The sequence below is a fragment of the Girardinichthys multiradiatus genome, chromosome 10 (genome assembly GCF_021462225.1).
Source record: "Girardinichthys multiradiatus isolate DD_20200921_A chromosome 10, DD_fGirMul_XY1, whole genome shotgun sequence".
Taxonomy (NCBI): Eukaryota; Metazoa; Chordata; class Actinopteri; order Cyprinodontiformes; family Goodeidae; genus Girardinichthys; species Girardinichthys multiradiatus.
In genome coordinates, this window is record NC_061803.1 from 23250919 (window position 1) to 23273095 (window position 22177).

The window sequence follows — 22177 nt, forward strand, 5'->3', positions numbered from 1 at the left end:
GAGGGGGTCGGGTTTGGGGACCAGTGGATTTTGTCTCTTCTTTTTGCAGATGACGTGGTCCTGCTGGCCCCCTCTAGCCAAGACCTACAGCATGCGCTGTGGCGGTTCGCAGCCAAGTGTGAAGCGGCTGGGATGAGGATCAGCTCCTCCAAGTCCGAGGCCATGGTACTCGACCGGAAAAGGGTGGCTTGTCCTCTGCAGGTTGGAGGGGAGTTCCTGCCTCAAGTGGAGGAGTTTAAGTATCTCGGGGTCTTGTTCACGAGTGAGGGAAGAATGGAGCGGGAGATTGACAGACGGATCGGTGTGGCTGCCACAGTAATGGGGGCGTTGTGCCGGTCCGTTGTGGTGAAGAGAGAGCTGAGCCAAAAAGCAAAGCTCTCAATTTACTGGTCGGTCTACGTTCCTACCCTCACCTATGGCCATGAACTTTGGGTCATGACCGAAAGAACGAGATCCCGGATACAAGCGGCTGAAATGAGCTTCCTCCGTAGGGTGGCCGGGCACTCCCTTAGAAATAGGGTGAGGAGCTCGGCCATCCGCACATCGAGAGGAGCCAGTTGAGGTGGCTCGGGCATCTATACCGGATGCCTCCTGGACGCCTTCCTCGGGAGGTGTTCCAGGCACGTCCCACCGGGAGGAGGCCCAGGGGACGGCCCAGGACACGCTGGAGGGACTCTGTCTCTCGGCTGGCCTGGGAACGCCTTGGGCTCCCCCTGGAGGAACTGGAGGAGGTGTCTGGAGAGAGGGACGTCTGAGCGTCTCTGTTGAGTCTGCTGCCCCCGCGACCCGGTCCAGGATAAGCGGAAGACGACGAGTACGAGTACGAGTACGATTGATAAGAAAATGAAAGGAAAGTTGGACTGAAAATTTAACTAATAATGTTAAGATGGCACAGTCAAAGTCCACCCTAAACAAATAAGTTTAAAATCTTCACTTGAAGCAAGTTAACGTTTCAGCGCTTTAGTTTATTTCAGATTAGTGGAACATAAGAACTAAAAGCTTTTTCTCCATGTTTGGTTCTGGTTCTGGGCATGCAGACTAGATTTGAGCCAGAAGACCTGAGAGGTCTGGATGGCTGATACAGTGCCTTGCGAAAGTATTCGGCCCCCTTGAACTTTTCAACCTCTTGCCACATTTCAGGCTTCAAATATAAAGATATAAAATTCTAATTTTTTGTGAAGAATCAACTACAAGTGGGACACAATCGTGAAGTGGAATGAAATTTATTGGATGTGTCAAACTTGTTTAACAAATAAAAAACTGAAAAGTGGGGCGTGCAATATTATTCGGCCTCCTTACTTTCAGTGCAGCAAACTCACTCCAGAAGTTCAGTGAGGATCTCTGAATGATCCAATGTTGTCCCAAATGACTGATGATGATAAATAGAATACACCTGTGTGTAATCAAGTCTCCGATTGCGTTAATACTTTGTAGCGCCACCCTTTGCTGCAATTACAGCTGCAAGTCGCTTGGGGTATGTCTCTATCAGTTTTGCACATCGAGAGACTGAAATTCTTGCCCATTCTTCCTTGCAAAACAGCTCGAGCTCAGTGAGGTTGGATGGAGAGCGTTCATGAACAGCAGTCTTCAGCTCTTTCCACAGATTACCGATTGGATTCAGGTCTGGACTTTGACTTGGCAATTCCAACACCTGGATACGTTTATTTGTGAACCATTCCATTGTAGATTTGGCTTCATGTTTTGGGTCATTGTCTTGTTGGAAGATAAATCTCCGTCCCAGTCTCAGGTCTCTTGCAGACTCCAACAGGTTTTCTTCCAGAATGGTCCTGAATTTGGCCCCATCCATCTTCCCATCAATTTTGACCATCTTCCCTGTCCCTGCTGACGAAAAGCAGGCCCAAACTATGATGCTGCCACCACCATGTTTGACAGTGGGGATGGTGTGTTCAGGGTGATGAGCTGTGTTGCTTTTACGCCAAACATATCGTTTTGCATTGTGGCCAAACAGTTCAATTTTGGTTTCATCTGACCAGAGCACCTTCTTCCACATGTTTGGTGTGTCTCCCAGGTGGCTTGTGGCAAACTTTAAATGAGACTTTTTATGAATATCTTTGAGAAATGGCTTTCTTCTTGCCACTCTTCCATAAAGGCCAGATTTGTGCAGTGTACGACTGATTGTTGTCCTATGGACAGACTCTCCCACCTAAGCTGTAGATCTCTGCAGTTCATCCAGAGTGATCATGGGCCTCTTGGCTGCATCTCTGATCAGTCTTCTCCGTGTTCGAGATGAAAGTTTAGAGGGACGGCCGGGTCTTGGTAGATTTGCAGTGGTCTGATACTCCTTCCATTTCAATATGATTGCTTGCACAGTGCTCCTTAGGATGTTTAAAGCTTGGGAAATCTGTTGGTATCCAAATCTGGCTTTAAACTTCTCCACAACAGTATCTCGGACCTGCCTGGTGTGTTCCTTGGTCTTCATGATGCTCTCTGCGCTTTGAACAGAACCCTCAGACTATCACAGAGCAGGTGCATTTATACGGAGACTTGATTACACACAGGTGGATTCTATTTATCATCATCAGTCATTTGGGACAACATTGGATCATTCAGAGATCCTCACTGAACTTCTGGAATGAGTTTGCTGCACTGAAAGTAAAGGGGCCGAATAATATTGCACGCTCCTCTTTTCAGTTTTTTATTTGTTAAAGAAGTTTGACACATGCAATAAAATTCATTCCACTTCACGATTGTGTCCCACTTGTTGATTCTTCACAAAAAATTAGAATTTTATATCTTTATTTTTGAAGCCTGAAATGTGGCAAGAGGTTGAAAAGTTCAAGGGGGCCAAATACTTTCGCAAGGCACTGTACAATGACAACAAGTCGGTTATGCATTTTGGAGCTAAGCCATTCAGTGATTTATAGAGTAACAGTATATTTTTTGAGATACGGGGAGCCAGTGTAAGGACTTTAGAACTGCCGTGATTCAGTTTTCAATTCAATTCAGTTTTATTTATATAGCGCCAATTCACAACACATGTTGTCTCAAGGCACTTCACAACAGTCAGGTACATACATTCCAATTAATCCTAACCATTGAACAGTGCAGTCGGATTCAGTTATTTATTCAAATTGGATAAAAAGTTTTTCTATCTAAGGAAACCCAGCAGATTGCATCCAGTCAGTGACTTGCAGCATTCACTCCTCCTGGATGAGCATGTAGAGACAGTGGACAGTGACTGGCATTGACTTTGCAGCAATCCCTCATACTGAGCATGCATGTAGCGACAGTGGAGAGGAAAAAACTCCCTTTTAACAGGAAGAAACCTCCAGCAGAACCAGGCTCAGTGTGAGCGGCCATCTGCCACAACTGACTGGGGGTTTGAGAGAACAGAGCAGAGACACAAAAAGAGCACAGAAGCACTAATCCAGGAGTACTTTCTATGGGAAGGAAAAGTAAATGTTAATGGATGTAGCTCCTTTAGTCATTTCACCTAGAAAGAAAGAACAGATAAACTCTGAGCCAGTTTTCAAGGTAAGAGTCTGAAAGAGAGCACATATAATTAGTTACAGTAAAAGCTCAGTCAATTTCCATGTCTAGGAGAGAGAAAGGGTTAAACACTAAAAGACAGGGCCATGTGGATCATCGGTAGAGGGTGAGCATTAAGTTGTTGCCAGTAGAAGCTCGGACAATTCCCCTCTCCAGAAAGGTGTCACAGGTAGACACAGAGCCAGGCCAGGTGTAGCTTCTAGGAAGAGAATAGAGAGAACCAAGTTAAAAGCTGAAATAACAGCAAATAATGCAAAATTGGAGAGTAGTGTGAGAATGTAGTGAAGAGGGTGATAGTGGTCGTTATGTCCTCCAGCAGCCTAAGCCTATAGCAGCATAACTACACAGATAGTTTCAGTTCAGATTATTTAGTTAAACGGCGCTTATTTACAACAATGTCGTCTCAAGGCACCTCACAAAGGGTCCCACTGATGGTCATTGTTATACTAAAAACCACAAGGATTGGGATACCTCCCTCTGTCAGACTGATTATAATGTGCTCCACTTTCTTTGTTTTAGTGAGGACTGTACAGGGGTTGGACAATGAAACTGAAACACTTGTCATTTTAGTGTGGGAGGTTTCATGGCTAAATTGGACCAGCCTGGTAGCCAGTCTTCATTGATTGCACATTGCACCAGTAAGAGCAGAGTGTGAAGGTTCAATTAGCAGGGTAAGAGCACAGTTTTGCTCAAAATATTGAAACGCACACAACATTATGGGTGACATACCAGAGTTCAAAAGAGGACAAATTGTTGGTGCACGTCTTGCTGGCGCATCTGTGACCAAGACAGCAAGTCTTTGTGATGTATCAAGAGCCACGGTATCCAGGGTAATGTCAGCATACCACCAAGAAGGACGAACCACATCCAACAGGATTAACTGTGGACGCAAGAGACGCTGTCTGAAAGGGATGTTCGGGTGCTAACCCGGATTGTATCCAAAAAACATAAAACCACGGCTGCCCAAATCACGGCAGAATTAAATATGCACCTCAACTCTCCTGTTTCCACCAGAACTGTCCGTCGGGAGCTCCACAGGGTCAATATACACGGCCGGGTTGCTATAGCCAAACCTTTGGTCACTCATGCCAATGCCAAATGTTGGTTTCAATGGTGCAAGGAGTGCAAATCTTGGGCTGTGGACAATGTGAAACATGTATTGTTTTCTGATGAGTCCACCTTTACTGTTTTCCCCACATCTGGGAGAGTTACGGTGTGGAGAAGCCCCAAAGAAGCGTACCACCCAGACTGTTGCATGCCCAGAGTGAAGCATGGGGGTGGATCAGTGATGGTTTAGGCTGCCATATCATGGCATTCCCTGGGCCCAATACTTGTGCTAGATGGGCGGGTCACTGCCAAGGACTACCGAACCATTCTTGAGGACCATGTGCATCCAATGGTTCAAACATTGTATCCTGAAGGCGGTGCCGTGTATCAGGAAGACAATGCACCAATACACACAGCAAGACTGGTGAAAGATTGGTTTGATGAACATGAAAGTGAAGTTGAACATCTCCCATGGCCTGCACAGTCACCAGATCTAAATATTATTGAGTCACTTTGGGGTGTTTTAGAGGAGCAAGTCAGGAAACGTTTTCCTCCACCAGTATCACGTAGTGACCTGGCCACTATCCTGCAAGAAGAATGGCTTAAAATCCCTCTGACCACTGTGCAGGACTTGTATATGTCATTCCCAAGACGAATTGACGCTGTATTGGCCGCAAAAGGAGGCCCTACACCATACTAATAAATTATTGTGGTCTAAAACCAGGTGTTTCAGTTTCATTGTCCAACCCCTGTAGATAAGCAAACGTTGCTAATGCAGTCCCTTTGCATTGTTGAACAGAATGAACCAATCAGAATGGTATTATTTCCAGCATAGGATAGACTATTTTGTTTACCATATTTTTTTTTTTCATTTAGGAATACATGAAATATAGTCAGTGTTTGTGGAAGAAGCAAACGGATTCTTTACAAGCCAGTAGATGTATAATTGGATTTAACAACTATCTCTTTCCCATGAGTACTTACAGAGATTTTCACTGAATTTTCATTGAATAAAAACTTCATTACAGCATCCTGAAGTGTATATCCATGACGTGTTACATTAACTAGTAATCTTTAGAGTTAATGTTAAAATAATCTTTCATGCCTCAAGGCCAGATTGCAAACTTTTAACAGTTGAAATGAATGAAAGAAAATGATTCAATATTGAGAAACCAAAGCTGTTGTAGACCATGAGATTTAGTGTTACGAGTTCTACCTCCACCAGAGGGCACCCATGCTCCCTTCTTGTTCTGTTTTTATTAATACACACCGTCTGGTCTACTCCTTGAACCCTACCCAGTGCGCATCTGCATGAACAAACTTTTACTTTTTTTTTATTTTATTGTTTGTAGTGATATTATGTAGCAGTTTTTCAGAATCGGGCATGATTTCCCGAGGTCTAAAATAATGCCCTTGATTTGCTTCTGTGAATGTACATCATGATTATAATAATTAAGTTTTCAGTTCAATTCAGTTTAAGCCATTCAGTGATTTATAGACTAACAGTATATTCTTTGAGATACGGGGAGCCAGTGTAAGGACTTTAGAACTGCCGTGATTCAGTTTTCAATTCAATTCAGTTTTATTTATATAGCACCAATTCACAACAAATGTTGTCTCAAGGAACTTCACAACAGTCAGGTACATACATTTCAATTAATCCTAACCATTGAACAGTGCAGTCGGAGTTAGCTTTTAATTCAAATTGGATAAAAAGTTTTTCTATCTAAGGCAACCCAGCAGATTGCATCCAGTCAGAGACTTGCAGCATTCCCTCCTCCTGGATGAGCATGTAGAGAGAGTGGACAGTCACTGGCGTTGACTTTGCAGCAATCCCTCATACTGAGCATGCATGTAGCGACAGCGGAGAGGAAAAACTCCCTTTTAACAGGAAGAAACCTCCAGCAGAACCAGGCTCAGTGTGAGCGGCCATCTGCCACGACCGACTGGGGGTCCAGCCTTGAAGTAACAAATGCATGGACTAGTTTTTCAGCGTCACTCCTGGATAATACTAAAGCATTCTTTCAGAGCCAGTGTTTAGAGCTATTTTCTTAGCAATTGACACAGAGGTGTCTGTGTCATTGTCATTGACAGTGACATTGACACAGACACCTCTGTACATCTTACATCATGTGTATACTTGAAATAGTTCTACATAAGTACTTTACAAAGCCCAAAGTGGTCCAGCTGTGTTCAGAACAGTGCATTTTTGAGTGAAATTCATATCTAGCTTTATGAGGACCTGTATGCTTGATATTATAGATGGGCCTAATTCCTTGTTTTAACCAATAGAAACAAGAGGGTGATGCTCTAACCATCAAAAGTGATTATGCTGAGTTGTTTCTGCACTTTTGGGCCTGTTGTTACCACGTGGGAGCGTGCTGCAGACAGGAAGTGAGACCAGACACAGCAGGGATTAGAATAGGAATAAAGCTGCAGCTCTCCATCTATTCTGTGATAGATTTTTTTTTTCTCTGCCCATTGTACAGGTAAGTGTAGCTGAAATAACAGGTGTTCTATTTAATTTATGAGTGAATCAGAACAGCAACTCCATAGCGCATTAAAAGCGGCTGCATATAGAAACGCATTAGCCTGCTTTTCAGTCAAAGTTTCAGATCATTTGGTTTTCTGAAGGTAAAATTAAGAAAATATGTAACTGGCAATGTGATCTACATACAGTACATTTTATCGGAGCAAAAAGAACAACGCTATGTGATGACATAATAGACATCCTTTTTGCCACCCTTATTGGTGCATTAATTTATTACTTATTTATCACTCTGCCAACACTCTGCCAACACTTTGCCAACACTTTGCCAACAACACTTGTATGTCATATTTCACCTTTTCCAGTTTACGTATGGTAAAACAAGAAATACCCAATGAGCCAAAGCATGTATGAGGTCAGTACAGGAAAAAACAAAGTTAATTTAAAACAATTCAACATTTTAAAAAAGTAACCGTAACTTGAACTGACTTTCAGTTTCATTCTCTTCTCTCAGCAGAAATGTCTGTTTCTTCCAGGTTTCTTTGTTATATTGCTTCTAATTTCATGCAAATAGACACTACTAGCTCAACTGCATCACAAAGAGTTATTGGCTAATTCACTATTTATGTTAACAAGGAGTTGAACATGTGTTACATACAGGTCCTTCTCAAAATATTAGCATATTGTGATAAAGTTCCTTATTTTCCATAATGTCATGATGAAAATTTAACATTCATATATTTTAGATTCATTGCAAACTAACTGAAATATTTCAGGTCTTTTATTGTCTTAATACAGATGATTTTGGCATACAGCTCATGAAAACCCAAAATTCCTATCTCACAAAATTATATCATTAAAAGGGTCTCTAAACGAGCTATGAACCTAATCATCTGAATCAACGAGTTAACTCTAAACACCTGCAAAAGATTCCTGAGGCCTTTAAAACTCCCAGCCTGGTTCATCACTCAAAACCCCAATCATGGGTAAGACTGCCGACCTGACTGCTGTCCAGAAGGCCACTATTGACACCCTCAAGCAAGAGAGTAAGACACAGAAAGAAATGTCTGAACGAATAGGCTGTTCCCAGAGTGCTGTATCAAGGCACCTCAGTGGGAAGTCTGTGGGAAGAAAAAAGTGTGGCAGAAAACGCTGCACAACGAGAAGAGGTGACCGGACCCTGAGGAAGATTGTGGAGAAGGGCCGATTCCAGACCTTGGGGGACCTGCGGAAGCAGTGGACTGAGTTTGGAGTAGAAACATCCAGAGCCACCGTGCACAGGCGTGTGCAGGAAATGGGCTACAGGTGCCGCATTCCCCAGGTCAAGCCACTTTTGAACCAGAAACAGCGGCAGAAGCGCCTGACCTGGGCTACAGAGAAGCAGCACTGGACTGTTGCTCAGTGGTCCAAAGTACTTTTTTCGGATGAAAGCAAATTCTGCATGTCATTCGGAAATCAAGGTGCCAGAGTCTGGAGGAAGACTGGGGAGAAGGAAATGCCAGAAGTCCCAGTGTCAAGTACCCACAGCCAGTGATGGTCTGGGGTGCCGTGTCAGCTGCTGGTGTTGGTCCACTGTGTTTTATCAAGGGCAGGGTCAATGCAGCTAGCTATCAGGAGATTTTGGAGCACTTCATGCTTCCATCTGCTGAAAAGCTTTATGGAGATGAAGATTTCATTTTTCAGCACGACCTGGCACCTGCTCACAGTGCCAAAACCACTGGTAAATGGTTTACTGACCATGGTATCACTGTGCTCAATTGGCCTGCCAACTCTCCTGACCTGAACCCCATAGAGAATCTGTGGGATATTGTGAAGAGAACGTTGAGAGACTCAAGACCCAACACTCTGGATGAGCTAAAGGCCGCTATCGAAGCATCCTGGGCCTCCATAAGACCTCAGCAGTGCCACAGGCTGATTGCCTCCATGCCACGCCGCATTGAAGCAGTCATTTCTGCCAAAGGATTCCCGACCAAGTATTGAGTGCATAACTGTACATGATTATTTGAAGGTTGACGTTTTTTGTATTAAAAACACTTTTCTTTTATTGGTCGGATGAAATATGCTAATTTTGTGAGATAGGAATTTTGGGTTTTCATGAGCTGTATGCCAAAATCATCTGTATTAAGACAATAAAAGACCTGACATATTTCAGTTAGTGTGCAATGAATCTAAAATATATGAATGTTAAATTTTCATCATGACATTATGGAAAATAATGAACTTTGTCACAATATGCTAATATTTTGAGAAGGACCTGTATACAATGTAGACAGATCCATAACCATTTTTCTTACAGCATGGCATTAAACCAGAAGCCTCTAAAGTTATGACATCATCATTTGGACTTCCTAAATAGTTATCTTAGTGGAAATTACATTTTTTGTAAACAATTATGTAAGCAATAAAAATCAAAATAAAAAGTTAAATCTAATATAGATTCTCTCTCCTTATTTTATACAAAATGTGAAAATCTAGAACACTATTTAAATAAACAGCATGTCAGCAGAGCAGCAAAAACCTTATGTATAGTGGTATAGTAGAAATGTACATTAATTACAGATTTATACACAGAGTTTGCAGACTTGCTTTTTGGAGATATTGTGTAACTTCCATGTTAAAAACAGTATGTAAATAGAACAAGGTAACATTCACCTGCTAAACAAAGATGAGATGGTTCACAGTGAAATGATGAATGGTACAAATAATTTCTATAAATGTTCAAACGAACAGTGACCCTATCATTTTTTGCTCTGAGACAAAGAACCTCCTGAGGCAACAGATATGTTCCGTTGTCCTTAGTAGGATGTCAAGAAGCGTTCCTTGATTAAAGTCAAGCTTTAAAAAATATTAGGTTAAAATTGAGAAATAATAAAAAATGAGAATAATTAATAAAAAGATGTTTAGCCTGGATTACTGGCAAAGAATCTTTATATTTTGGACAATAAAAGAAAAACATTCCTGGGTGCATATTCCAGCTAAAATAAATCACTTTTAATTAAAAGAAGAAGAAGACAGAGAAGGAGAAAGGGGAGACAAACCTGGTGTACATTCATTAAATAGCATTTCACTTGTATATACTTTATTGGTGTCAGTTATGTGTTTTCATCCTAACTTTTAGATTTACTCCAATTTGTGCTGAGTAATGCGCCGTTTATTATCTTGTACAGTAATTATGCCAAGGGAAGAGGTTCCATTTGGGTGTATTTAAAAAAAGGCATGTACATTTCAAGGGAAATTGAAGATTATGGAAACCCCCATTTCCGTGCTTCTATAAATATGTCAATAAGGGTAGAGTAAATCAGTAGTGCTCACTTTGAGGTCAATACTTCTGAAACCTTTCCCAGCTGTGAGGCCATGCATATCCTGATTGGTGAGTAGTGAGGCAATCCTGGTAAAACGCTGCTTCCTCTCTTTGCTGATCATCTCTAGAGACAGCAAGGTCTCTGAAGGGGAAGCGTCAACACATTTTTGACCTGTAGGTTTATTTTAACAAATAGAAACACTCCTTCACAGGTGCTCAGAAAATGACCTAATAACTGCAATTACTTTTGGCTCAGGCTTCATGTTACAGAGACTATTCTAAACTCTTGGAGCCTCTGTATTTACACCGATTGGGAGAGAAGGAGGGGAGGTGGGTTCAGTTCTGCAGGGCACTAAAGCCAAAGAGACAGGCTTTGTTCGGCCCTCCACACGCGGATTGCGCACAGACTATAAAGAGGCTTGTTCTGATGCCTCGGTACTGAGTGTGGGTTTTTCTTCTTATTCTTTTAATCCATTTGATCGTTCTCTCCCCGCAGTTTTCGCCTGCTACATGGCCTCCGCCGCCCGCAGCGCACCTCTGCCGGAGAACAGCAGCGCACTTGTTGAGGATTCGCAGTTTCAGGAGATTCTGCAGAAGAGCCGCAGCTTGACGCAAAAGATCCTGGACTCCATACCCGACACGCACAAATCCTGCGTCCATACAGAGGTGAGGGACTCCAAACAGGGGTACATCTGACAGAGGCACCTTCTTCCGTTTGGGCTGAAAATGCGAAATTTAATACTGCTGCGTCATAATAAGAGAAACAGTTCAGTCAGGAGAAACGAGGCTCTGTTTGTTTGCTTGAAATGTTTCTGTGCTGCAGACGGCATACATTCTCAGAATGCACCACTTTTAAAAGCAATAAATATTTCACTGCGTGTGACTTCCTGTCAGAAATGACAAGAAATGTATATGAGGGCTTATTCTCGGTTTTAAAGCGCAGTTACTTTATACGTTTTATGCATGTTCTTTTGAATCCACTTTTTAAATATCAACACAGAAGTAGCTTTCCTTGCCAGAGCCGACCGAAAGTTGCACAGGACACAGAGCTATAAATGATTTAGGGCCCCAAGCCCTTCACCAAAAGCTTGAACAGCATCACTTAAACCTTTTGTTAATTTCCCAAGCTTCATCGTTTGGTCGTTGTGCGTTAAGAAAGATGAGTTTCATTAACAATAAAACAAAACTTAAATATAGTGTCAGAATTGATTCAGTCACAAATAATAATTATTATTATTAACAATATGTATAAAGTTAAAACCACTTAGGATAAAGAATTTGGATCGTGGTTGCTTAAAATAAATTGTAAAGATGGGGAACAACACCTTAAAACACTTTCTAAAGGGAAACGCTGAATTTAAAATGTCGTGCTCACAAGCAACCAAAGACAATTGTCAATTCCTTCACAGTTTTAAAATATGACTATAGTACAGACACAAAACACATAAAGTGTTAAAATAAACAAGTGTTAAAATAACTAACAATTTTTCTTTTTTTCCCGAATGAGTTCCTTTTTATTCTTTAATCAATGTCCATTTCAGATTTTAAATAATCTGATACTTTTTTCAACCTGTCGTTCGGAAAGCATGAGATGAAGGTTTAAAGTGTACTCACTTTATTCACTATCAAGTTCTTTTTGCCCCGCGCCTCTTTCCTCGGCTCCCTTGGATTCACACCGGCTCTGACTTCCAATCAACTACAGTTTATATTACATTAAAGTGGAAATTTAAGGAGCCAAAACTACTTTGAATTAAATAATAAAAAAAAACAAAAAAACAATTCACCTATATAGGTCAACATTTTTGAAACATGAATGTTAATACTTTACTTCAGATTATTGCATCAGATTATAAATTCTTTTTTTTTTTTCTGGTAGTATTTTAGATGTGTTTCAGTGAGATTGTATACATGCTTGTTGGCCTAATGCTTGACATTTCTGTTTCAAAGTGTAACTTCCATAGAGAATCTAAGTTTTCTTTTTTTTTTTTCATGTAGCATTTAACATTTTGCATTCACACACCTTCTCTTTGTCACAGACTCTACAGTTGAATTCTTCGGAAAATGCCAAGCTTGCAACCATGGCGTCCACCATTGGCATCCCCCGGGCTCCTGTACTCAGAGCAGTTTCAGAAAATTTCACCCTGGCAAGCATCGTCCTTTCATGAAGAATATTTTTCTAAGTAATCTTGATAAAAAATAAAACACCTGAAATAATCAGGTTGCTCTTCTCATTCTCTGTTAGGAAGCCGGTTTAAGAGCTATGCATGATGGCCTCCAGCTGCACCAAGAGTTACTGACGTCCATCTCCCCTCGACTAGGAATGAAAAAAAATGTGGCTGTGCTAATATCTGACGTCAGAGATCTTAAAATCCAGATTGTTAAGGTAAAGAGTCTCCTGCATTACTGTTCTAAAACAAAATGCTTTGTATCATATCTTGCACTCACAACAACCTCCTGATATGTTTTGCAGATGCAAAAAATGACCCAAATGCAAGCCACGGTCCCACCCATGTCAACCTCTGTGGAACTGCGCCTCCCTGGGGATTATTATGTCCAGGTGGCAGCTCACCTCACCCTGGATCAACTTCGAGCGTTCAGCCAAGACGTGGCACGTTGCCTCAGGAGTCTGGACTTGAGCGATGACGATGGGAAAGAGAGCTGACCAATGGGTTTCGTTCTCTTCTTTTGGCTCAAGTCAAAAACCTATGTTGCCATTTTATTTGTTATGGCATTTATTGAACTGTTAACAGATTATTTATTTGTTAAATCTATTTTTATTTATGTATTTATTTTAGAGACGGAATGTATTTATTTAAGAAATATATTTTTGAAAAACCTTAGCACTCGACAGATGTATGCCCAGCTATTAACACTCATAGAGATGTTGCCACATATTACAGCCGTTATAAATAGTGTAATGCTAAAAAGAAACATGTTATTTTTGTATTACTATTTAAAACCTAATGTTTTATTTTCTGATGTCTCAATAAAAAATAAAAAAAGTTTTCCCCTGAAAACATAATTGTTCTTTTTTGACAATGACTGTGCAGTGACTCAATAGGCAACTGCCTCACTGACGAATTCGTTTCCAAAAATTCCAGTGAAGGAAACAAAAGTGCAACTAAAAGTGAAACTGCATGTTTTCCTTGCCTCTGCTAGACAGATTTCCTGGAGTATGTTTCGCAAGTGGCTGATGATAACTGTGTCACTAGGCGGATGATTACCTCGTAATGTTGGGTCATGTGAAAGACCTCAGCATGTGACCGTTCTGAATAAGGCGCTGATTAAGACACTCAGATCTTCACATGGATCATAGCAACAGCCAAAATTGACCTAAACAAATATGGTCTGGTAAAAACAACCTTTTACAAAGGGTAACAGGCAAAAACAAACAGAGGGGTTTTGTTACCAGCCTTTTTTTTATATCAAGACATATTTATACATTTAATGATGTGAAAAAAAAACTAAAAAAGACACTGCTTGTAAAGAAAAAAAAGAGAAGTCCAACACTTGATCCAGCCACAGTTCTTTCAGTCTGTTTTGTTTTTACACTTCATCTTCATTTCACTTCTCTGAACATGTTAAATTAGTCAAGTCATTGATTTCTAAACTGGAGGAACTTGAAACTTTAAGGGTTTAGAGAGCAGATATAGCTCTGGCAGCGACTCTCCTTCCCAACGGCAGAGTCAGGTCGGTGATAGCCAGTACGACTTTAGGCTTGGCCAGAGCCGGCAGCTTCACCAGCTCAGAGACCTAAACGCACAAAAATACAAATTATTCATTTTAAATACACTGCCTTGGGAAATTATTTACCCCCCATGACTCTGCTTGCAATTTGTTGAATTCAGAATAGTTTACTTCGATTTTATGTCAAAGACCAAGGGCCAGCAACCTTTATAATCCCAAAGAGTCTTTTTTCACTGGTTTCTACTAAACTTTTATAAACACAAACTATACTAAATTGGCTTGTTTTACAGTAAAATTAAAGAACCACAATTTCATTTGTAAAAAACTTTTTCCAGATTTTAAAACAAACCACAAGAAAATACATTAATATTTGATAGAATGGAAAGTTCAATAGATTTAAAAAACAAAAACAAGATAATTTTGCAGCTGTAAGGATTATGATTATTGATTAATTAATATTTATCAAGAATTATAATTTAAAATCATAATTTGAGAAAAAAAAATATTTCTTAACCAAAAATCATTACTTACGAATAGAAATCAGAGATGTCCTCTGGTATTGTGATTATGGGCTCAAAGCTCTTTAATAATTACAAATTATTAACCAAAACCACCAACTGTCACAGTTTATTCAACCACTTCACCGAAGATGGAGGATCTTCGACCTTGTTTTGACAGATAAATCACTCGCACGAAATAAACACAAACGCTTCTCTTAATTAGTCAGTCAGTCAGTCATTTTCTACCGCTTATTCCATAGTGGGTCGCGGGGGAGCTGGTGCCTATCTCCAGCAGTCTATGGGCGAGAGGCAGGGTACACCCTGGACAGATCACCAGTCCATCGCAGGGCAACACACAAACAACCATGCACACACTCATTCATACACCTAAGGGCAATTTAGAGAGACCAATTAACCTAACTGGCATGTCTTTGGACTGTGGGAGGAAGCCAGAGTACCCGGTGAGAACCCACGTATGCACGGGGAGAACATACAAACTCCATGCAGAAAGACCCCCGGCAGGGAATCGGCCAGGGGTCTCTCTTAATTATATATATATATATATATATATATATATATATATATATATACACTACAGACCAAAAGTTTGGACACACCTTCTCATTCAAAGTTTTCTTTATTTTCATGACTATGAATATTGTAGCTTCACACTGAAGGCATCAAAACTATGAATTAACACATGTGGAATTATATACTGAACAAAAAAGTGTGAAACAATTGAAAATATGTCTTATATTCTAGGTTCTTCAAAGTAGCCACCTTTTGCTTTGATTACTGCTCCGCACACTCTTGGCACTCTGTTGATGAGCTTCAAGAGGTAGTCACCTGAAATGGTTTTCACTTCAAAGGTGTGCCCTGTCAGGTTCAATAAGTGGGATTTCAAGCCTTATAAATGGGGTTGGGACCATCAGTTGTGTTGTGCAGGAGGTGGATACAGCACACAGCTGATAGTCCTACTGAATATACTGTTAGAATTTGTATTATGGTAAGAAAAAAGCAGCTAAGTAAAGAAAAACGAGTGGCCATCATTACTTTAAGAAAGGAAGGTCAGTCAGTTCGAACAATTGGGAAAACTTTGAAAGTGTCCCCAAGTGCAGTCGCAAAAACCATCAAGAGCTGCAAAGAAACTGGCTCACATGAGGACCGCCCCAGGAGAGGAAGACCAAGAGTCACCTCTGCTGCGGACGATAAGTTCATCCGAGTCACCAGCCTCAGAAATCGCAGGTTAACAGCAGCTCAGATTAGAAAACAGGTCAATGCCACACAGAGTTCTAGCAGCAGACACATCTCTAGAACAACTGTTAAGAGGAGACTGTGTGAATCAGGCCTTCATGGTAAAATAGCTGCTAGGAAACCACTGCGGAGGACAGGCAACAAGCAGAAGAGACTTGTTTGGGCTAAAGAATACAAGGAATGGACATTAGACCAGTGGAAATTTGTGCTTTGGTCTGATGAGTCCAAGTTTGAGATCTTTGGTTCCAACCACCGTGTCTTTGTGCGGCGCAGAAGAGGTGAACGGATGGACTCTACATGCCTGGTTCCCACCGTGAAGCATGGAGGAGGAGGTGTGATGGTGTGGGGATGCTTTGCTGGTGACACTGTTGGGGATTTATTCAAAATTGAAGGCATACTGAACCAGCATGGCTACCACAGCATCTTGCAGCGCCATGCTATTCCATCCGGTTTGCGTCTAGTTGGACCATCATTTATTTTTCAACAGGACAATGACCCCAAACACACCTCCAGGCTGTGTAAGGGCTATTTGACCAAGAAGGAGAGTGATGGGGTGCTGCACCAGATGACCTGGCCTCCACAGTCACCAGACCTGAACCCAATCGAGATGGTTTGGGGTGAGCTGGACCGCAGAGTGAAGGGAAAAGGGCCAACAAATGCTAAGCATCTCTGGGAAGTCCTTCAAGACTGTTGGAAAACCATTTCAGGTGACTACCTCTTGAAGCTCATCAACAGAATGCCAAGAGTGTGCGGAGCAGTAATCAAAGCAAAAGGTGGCTACTTTGAAGAACCTAGAATATAAGACATATTTTCAGTTGTTTCACACTTTTTTGTTCAGTATATAATTCCACATGTGTTAATTCATAGTTTTGATGCCTTCAGTGTGAAACTACAATATTCATAGTCATGAAAATAAAGAAAACTCTTTGAATGAGAAGGTGTGTCCAAACTTTTGGTCTGTACTGTAATATATATATATATATATATATATATATATATATATATATATATATATATATATATATATATGTATGAAGATTTATTGAAGCCAGATAATCCTGATATACCATTATTCTGGTCCAAAAACCTTAAAAATTACTACCTTAAAATTATAATAAAAGAAAAATATAGGCGCATTAAGTGTCTATGAAACCAGCAGTTTTATGGACAAAATGTGTAATTTGGGTTGAATGGAAAGAGAAGTCCTCCTGTTGTGCTGATGTCTCGATTCCAGCGGTCAGCTGATCGCACAAAATCTCGAACAAAGGGTCATAAAACTCTGAGGCGGGAACTCAGTGGAAAATCTCCAGCAATAAAACTGCTACAAAGGAGTGCACAACCATGCACAATTCAGCAGCGCTTGCGCAGCAAATCAAAACACAGCTCAGCATAAAACACTTCAATCAGTATTGCATGCAACAAGTTAATACCTTAGAATAACTACTGGTGATCCTAAATAACCTTAACTGCCTCATCCTGCCCAGACCTCTAAATGCACCTATCCGGTTTAATATAAAAAGAATGAAATTACTTTGACGTTGATTTCTTCTCTCCACCGGTTGAGGATGGGTCAGGTCTGACGAAAAATGAGCGGAGGGGGACCACGCGTCCATGATCAAATCAAGAAAAAAAAAACGAACGGTAAATTCTCATCCGTCCAGGAGGGGAAAAGATGAAGAACCGTTTAGTCGACTGAATCAACAAGAAGGAAACTCATCTCCTTGGACATAGAACCTCTGTAGGTTTTCACCTACGCCAGGTGTCGGCGCGGTCTTCAATCGGCGAATAAATCTGCTGATCTTCGTGTATCAGACAGATTTCCAGCTTTCAAGCTCTTCCAGGAATGGCCTTGTGGAGCAAAAGTTCGCCAGTGAGACATTTAGTGCAGTGTTCAGTTTGAGAGACTTTTGCATCTTCTTCCACATGTAGCCTCTACATAGTTTGTGGCAAACTTTAAACAGTATTTCTGAGGGCCATGTCCCAGCAACTGCCTTCTTATTGCCAGTCTTCCATAAAAGTGTTTGTGATGATCATTAAAAATAGATTTCCTGGTGACAAACGTCCCCACCTGAGCAGTGCATCTCTGCAGGTCCTACAGTTACCATGAGTCTCTGAGCTCAGTCTTTGATCGGCGCTCTATGTGCTCTACTCTGTCACAGAATATTAATAAAACGGACTGAGATTTGTTGGTATAATCTGACAAAAGGGTTTGAGCACTTGTATAAAACCCTGTATATGTATGCATTATTCCAGCTGTCACTTGTATTGCTCAAGCAATTTTTTAGATGGTTCACCTTTACCCCGCTTATTTGAGTCTGCATGGTTTATTTAGTTTCCAAAAAAAGATGTGTCAGCACATTTTTATATAACATCCTACTTATTGGAAATACTGCAATGACTCAGTGTTACAAGCCTAGTCCTGATCAAAATCTTAAGACCAGTGAAAAAATTGCAAGAATTTGCTTTTTCCACTATTGAAACCTTAAGAAGGTTCCGGGTAGAGCTCCACATTGTTAAAAGAAGACATGAGAGCAAGAGACAAAAAAATTTGAGCGGACAATTTATTGAAAAGAACAATTTAACTAAAAAAAAGATTGTGATCGAAAGTTTAAGACCATACCTCAAAAAACCATTGAAACAAAAATCAAAGCTCCACCATTCTGGTCGATCACTTCAAACAACCGTTTGGTCATGCTTGATGTATGTTTCAGGGAGTTTCAGGGAGTGGCAACGTTGCCTTTGTTTCTTGTAATTTTGATGATTTCGGCTTACAGGTAAAGAAGAACCAAAAAAATTTGGAATACTGTGAAAAAGTTTATGATTGGACACTGATGGTGTCACACCCTAATTAGCTAATTAACTCAAAACACCTGCAAAGATTTTCCGAGAAAACTGTCCCTCATTCTGAGTCACAGGCTACACAATCATGGGGAAGACTGCTGACTGGACAGATGTCCAGAAGACAGTCATTGACACCCTCCACAAGGAGGGTAAGCCACAAAAGGTCATTGCTGAAGAAGCTGGTTGTATCCAAGCATATTAACAGAGAATTGAGTGGAAGGAAGAAGTGTGGTAGCAAAAGGTACAGGGAGACCCACAACAGGGAGAACTGCAACCTTGAGAGCAAAATCCATTCAAGAATTTGGGAGAGCTTCACAAGGAGTGGACTGAGGCTGGAGTTGCTGCATCAAAAGCCACCACACACACTAGATACTAGACATGGGCTACAAATGTCGCATTCCTCGTGTCAAGCCTCTCGTAAATCAGAGACAATGTCAGAAGCGTCTTACCTGGGCTAAGGAGAAAAATAATTGGACTGTTGCTCAGTGGTCCAAAGTCCTGTTTTTAGATGAAAGTAAATTCTGCATTTCATTTGGAAATCAAGGTCCAGAGTCTGGAGGAAGAGTGGAGAGGCACAGAATCCACGTTGCTTGAAGTTGAGTGCGGGGTTTTCACAGTCAGTGATAGTTTGGGGTGCCATGTCATCTGCTGGTGTTGGTTCAGTGTGTTTTTTGAAGTCCACAGTCAATGCAGCCATCTACCAGAATATTCTAGAGCACTTCATGCTTCCCTCTGATGACAAGCTTTATGGAGATGCTGATTTTTGTTTCCAGCAGGACTGGGCACCACCCCACACTGCCAGAGGTATCATAAGTTGGTTGGACAACCATGGTGTTCCTGTTCTTGATTGGCCAGCAAACTCCCCTGACCTGAACTCCATATAAAATCTATGGGCTGTTGTCAAGAGGAAGATGAGAGACACCCGACCCGACAAGGCAGATGACCTGAAGGCAGCTATCAAAGCAATGTAAGCTTTCATTACACCTATGTAGTGCCACAGACTGATCGCCTCTGTGCCACAGCGCATTGATGCAGTAATTCATGCAAGAGGAGGCCCAACCAAGTAGCGTGTGCATAGAAATGGGCGTACTTTTCAGGAGTCTCACATTTGTGATCAAAACATCCCTTTTTGATTGGTCTAATGTGATACTAAAATTTTCTGAGACAGAAATTTGGGTTTTCTTTTGCTGGCAAGCCATAATCATCAAAATTACAAGAAATTAAAGCTTGAAATATTTTACTCTATGTGGAATGAATCTCTATAAAATAACCGCTTCACTTTCTGAAACAACGGTTGATAAATATAACACTTTCATGCAATATTTTGGGATGCACCTGTACATTTACCCATCAACATTTCAAAGCTAACAAGTATCTTGATTTTTCAACATTAAATTCAACAGGGAAAAAAGCGTTTTGAGCTGCTTGTAATTTAGAAATTGATAAAGCCCATTAGAAATATAAAGAGGTATTTGTATTTAAAGAAAGGGAATTTATTTTATGTTCTACATCTACATTTAAAACCATTTAGTCAAATTTTAACAGTAAACAAGCTGTAAAGCACGCTTTACATTACAGCATAATAAATGATGTACTGCGTCTGGAATAAATTTGAGAAAAAAACAAATTTCTATGTGAACACAATAGGATGTGTTTTTATTTTGATAAGCAGGAAGTGTCTTTGTAATGATGCATCTAGATCAACAGAGAGAAAGTAAGACTGCGTTCCTCAAGGATCCATTCTGGGTAATTTCCTGTTCAATTTATATACACACGTGGACAAAACTGTTGGTACCCCTCGGTTAATGAAAGAAAAACGCTCAATGGTCACAGAAATAACTTGAATCTGACAAAAGTAATAATGAATAAATATTCTATGAAAATGAACAAATGAAAGTCAGACATTGTTTTTCAAACATGCTTCAACAGAATTATTTAAAAAAATAAACTCTTAAAACAGGCCTGGACAAAAATGACGGTACCCGTGAAAATAATGTGACCAAGGGGACATGTTAAATCAACATGGACCAGAGGAAGCGAAGGAAAGAGTTGTCTCAGGGATCAGAAAGAAAATTATAGACAAGCAAGTTAAAGGTAAAGGTTATAAGACCATCTTCAAGCAGCTTTAGGTTCCTGAGACTACAGTTGCACATATTATTCAGAAATTTAAGATCCATAGGACTGTAGCCAACCTGCCTGGACGTGACCGCAGGAGAAAAATTGATGACAAAACAAAGCGACTGATAATAGGAACGGTAACAAAAGACCCAGTAAAACCTCTAAAGAGATTAAAGGTGAACTTCAAGCTCAGGGAACATCAGTGTCAGATCGCACCATCCGACGTTGTTTGAGGCAAAGTGGACTTAATGGGAGACAACCAAGGAGAACACAATTGTTGAAAAAAATCATAAAAAAGCCAGACTGGAATTTGCCAAACTATATGTTGACAAGCCACAAAGCTTCTGGGAGAATGTCCTATGGACTGATGAGACAAAAATGTAACGTTTTGGCAAGGCACATCAACTCTATGTTCGCAGACAGAAAAATGAAGCATATGAAGAAAAGAACACTGTCCCTGCTGTGAAACATGGAGGAGGCTCTGTTATGTTCTGGGGCTGATTTGCTGCATCTGAACAGGGTGTCTTGAATCTGTGCAGGGTATAATGAAATCTCAAGACTATCAAGGGATTCTTCCGGTGGCTGCTTGCCGGGGCCTGGCCCCCTGGGTTCTGTCGGGCCTCTGCGTAGGGGGTGGTGTGTCCCGGGGTCTTGGACCTCTGGGTCCATGGCTGGATCTGCTCGGGCGTGGATGGCTGAAGGCGGGGCCTGTGGGCTCATTGCTGTGGCTCCCTGGGGCTTCTGCACTGTCGCTGTTGGGTGGTTCCCCTGGGACTCTCCACTGCTCTTCTCTGGGGGGGTTGCGGTAGTCCCGGCGGTGGTTCTCCTGGGGTTCCTGTGCTTTGGGGGGCCTTTGGATGTCTGTGGCTCAGATCTCCTCAGTGTCCGTCCAGGGACCATGGGGCAGGTCTGTGGGTCCTCACAATCGCTATTGCATATTTTTGTGGAGAAACCTTGTATACAAAAGCGCGTCCACATTCATACTCACAGGTGTTAAGCTTCAGGTGTTGACAGATACACAGACGTTCTATATTGAGCTGCACCTCTCACTAAGTACATTTTACATTCAGAATTACCGTGTACTATTTTGTTAAAAAAAAAAAAACAGCTGCAGGTGTATAAGCAACCAGGGTGTAATCTTGTATTCTCTTTATCCTTCTTTCTCTCCTCCACTCTTTCCTCCTTTTCTCCCTTTTGCCCCATCTCTCTCTTTTTTGAGCTTCTTTTTTCCTTTTCATTTCAGTCTCCGTGTCTGTAACAATTGAAATATTCCCAAAGAAGTTTATAATAAAGTTTATTTTATAAATATCAAGCATAGCTTTAAAGCGTTAGCTGTGATGCTCTGCTTGTGAAAGTAAATCTGTTGGGTAATTTCTTGGCACTCTGACAACAATTCTGAGCGATACTCTGCCAGACAGGACATGGTAAAAA

At 41.0% G+C, this 22177-nt stretch overlaps 2 protein-coding genes across 4 annotated transcripts in view; one reads left to right on the forward strand and one right to left on the reverse strand.

Annotated features, from left to right (window-relative positions):
* Positions 1 to 9587: 9587 nt before the first annotated feature.
* csf3a (colony stimulating factor 3 (granulocyte) a) lies at positions 9588 to 13607 on the forward strand. 3 transcript variants are annotated; one of them, XM_047377313.1, is made up of 5 exons: positions 9588 to 10415; positions 10843 to 11012; positions 12383 to 12490; positions 12589 to 12729; positions 12817 to 13607. In XM_047377313.1, exons 1-5 carry the CDS (start codon positions 10400 to 10402, stop codon positions 13006 to 13008), a joined length of 627 nt encoding a protein of 208 aa, XP_047233269.1. In that variant the 5' UTR covers positions 9588 to 10399; the 3' UTR covers positions 13009 to 13607. The 3 variants fall into 3 exon arrangements, with proteins under 3 accessions (XP_047233269.1, XP_047233270.1, XP_047233271.1); XM_047377314.1 differs by having other exon boundaries at positions 10415 to 10520; XM_047377315.1 differs by lacking the exon at positions 9588 to 10415 and adding an exon at positions 10538 to 10676.
* Positions 13608 to 13746: 139 nt separating this feature from the next.
* The window catches only part of med24 (mediator complex subunit 24), a 34195-nt gene continuing 25764 nt past the window's right edge, over positions 13747 to 22177 (reverse strand). The window contains exon 26 of the mRNA XM_047377312.1: positions 13747 to 14099. Within this exon, the coding sequence (XP_047233268.1) occupies positions 13983 to 14099 (117 nt within the window). The 3' untranslated portion in view covers positions 13747 to 13982. The remainder of the gene's footprint in view (positions 14100 to 22177) is intronic.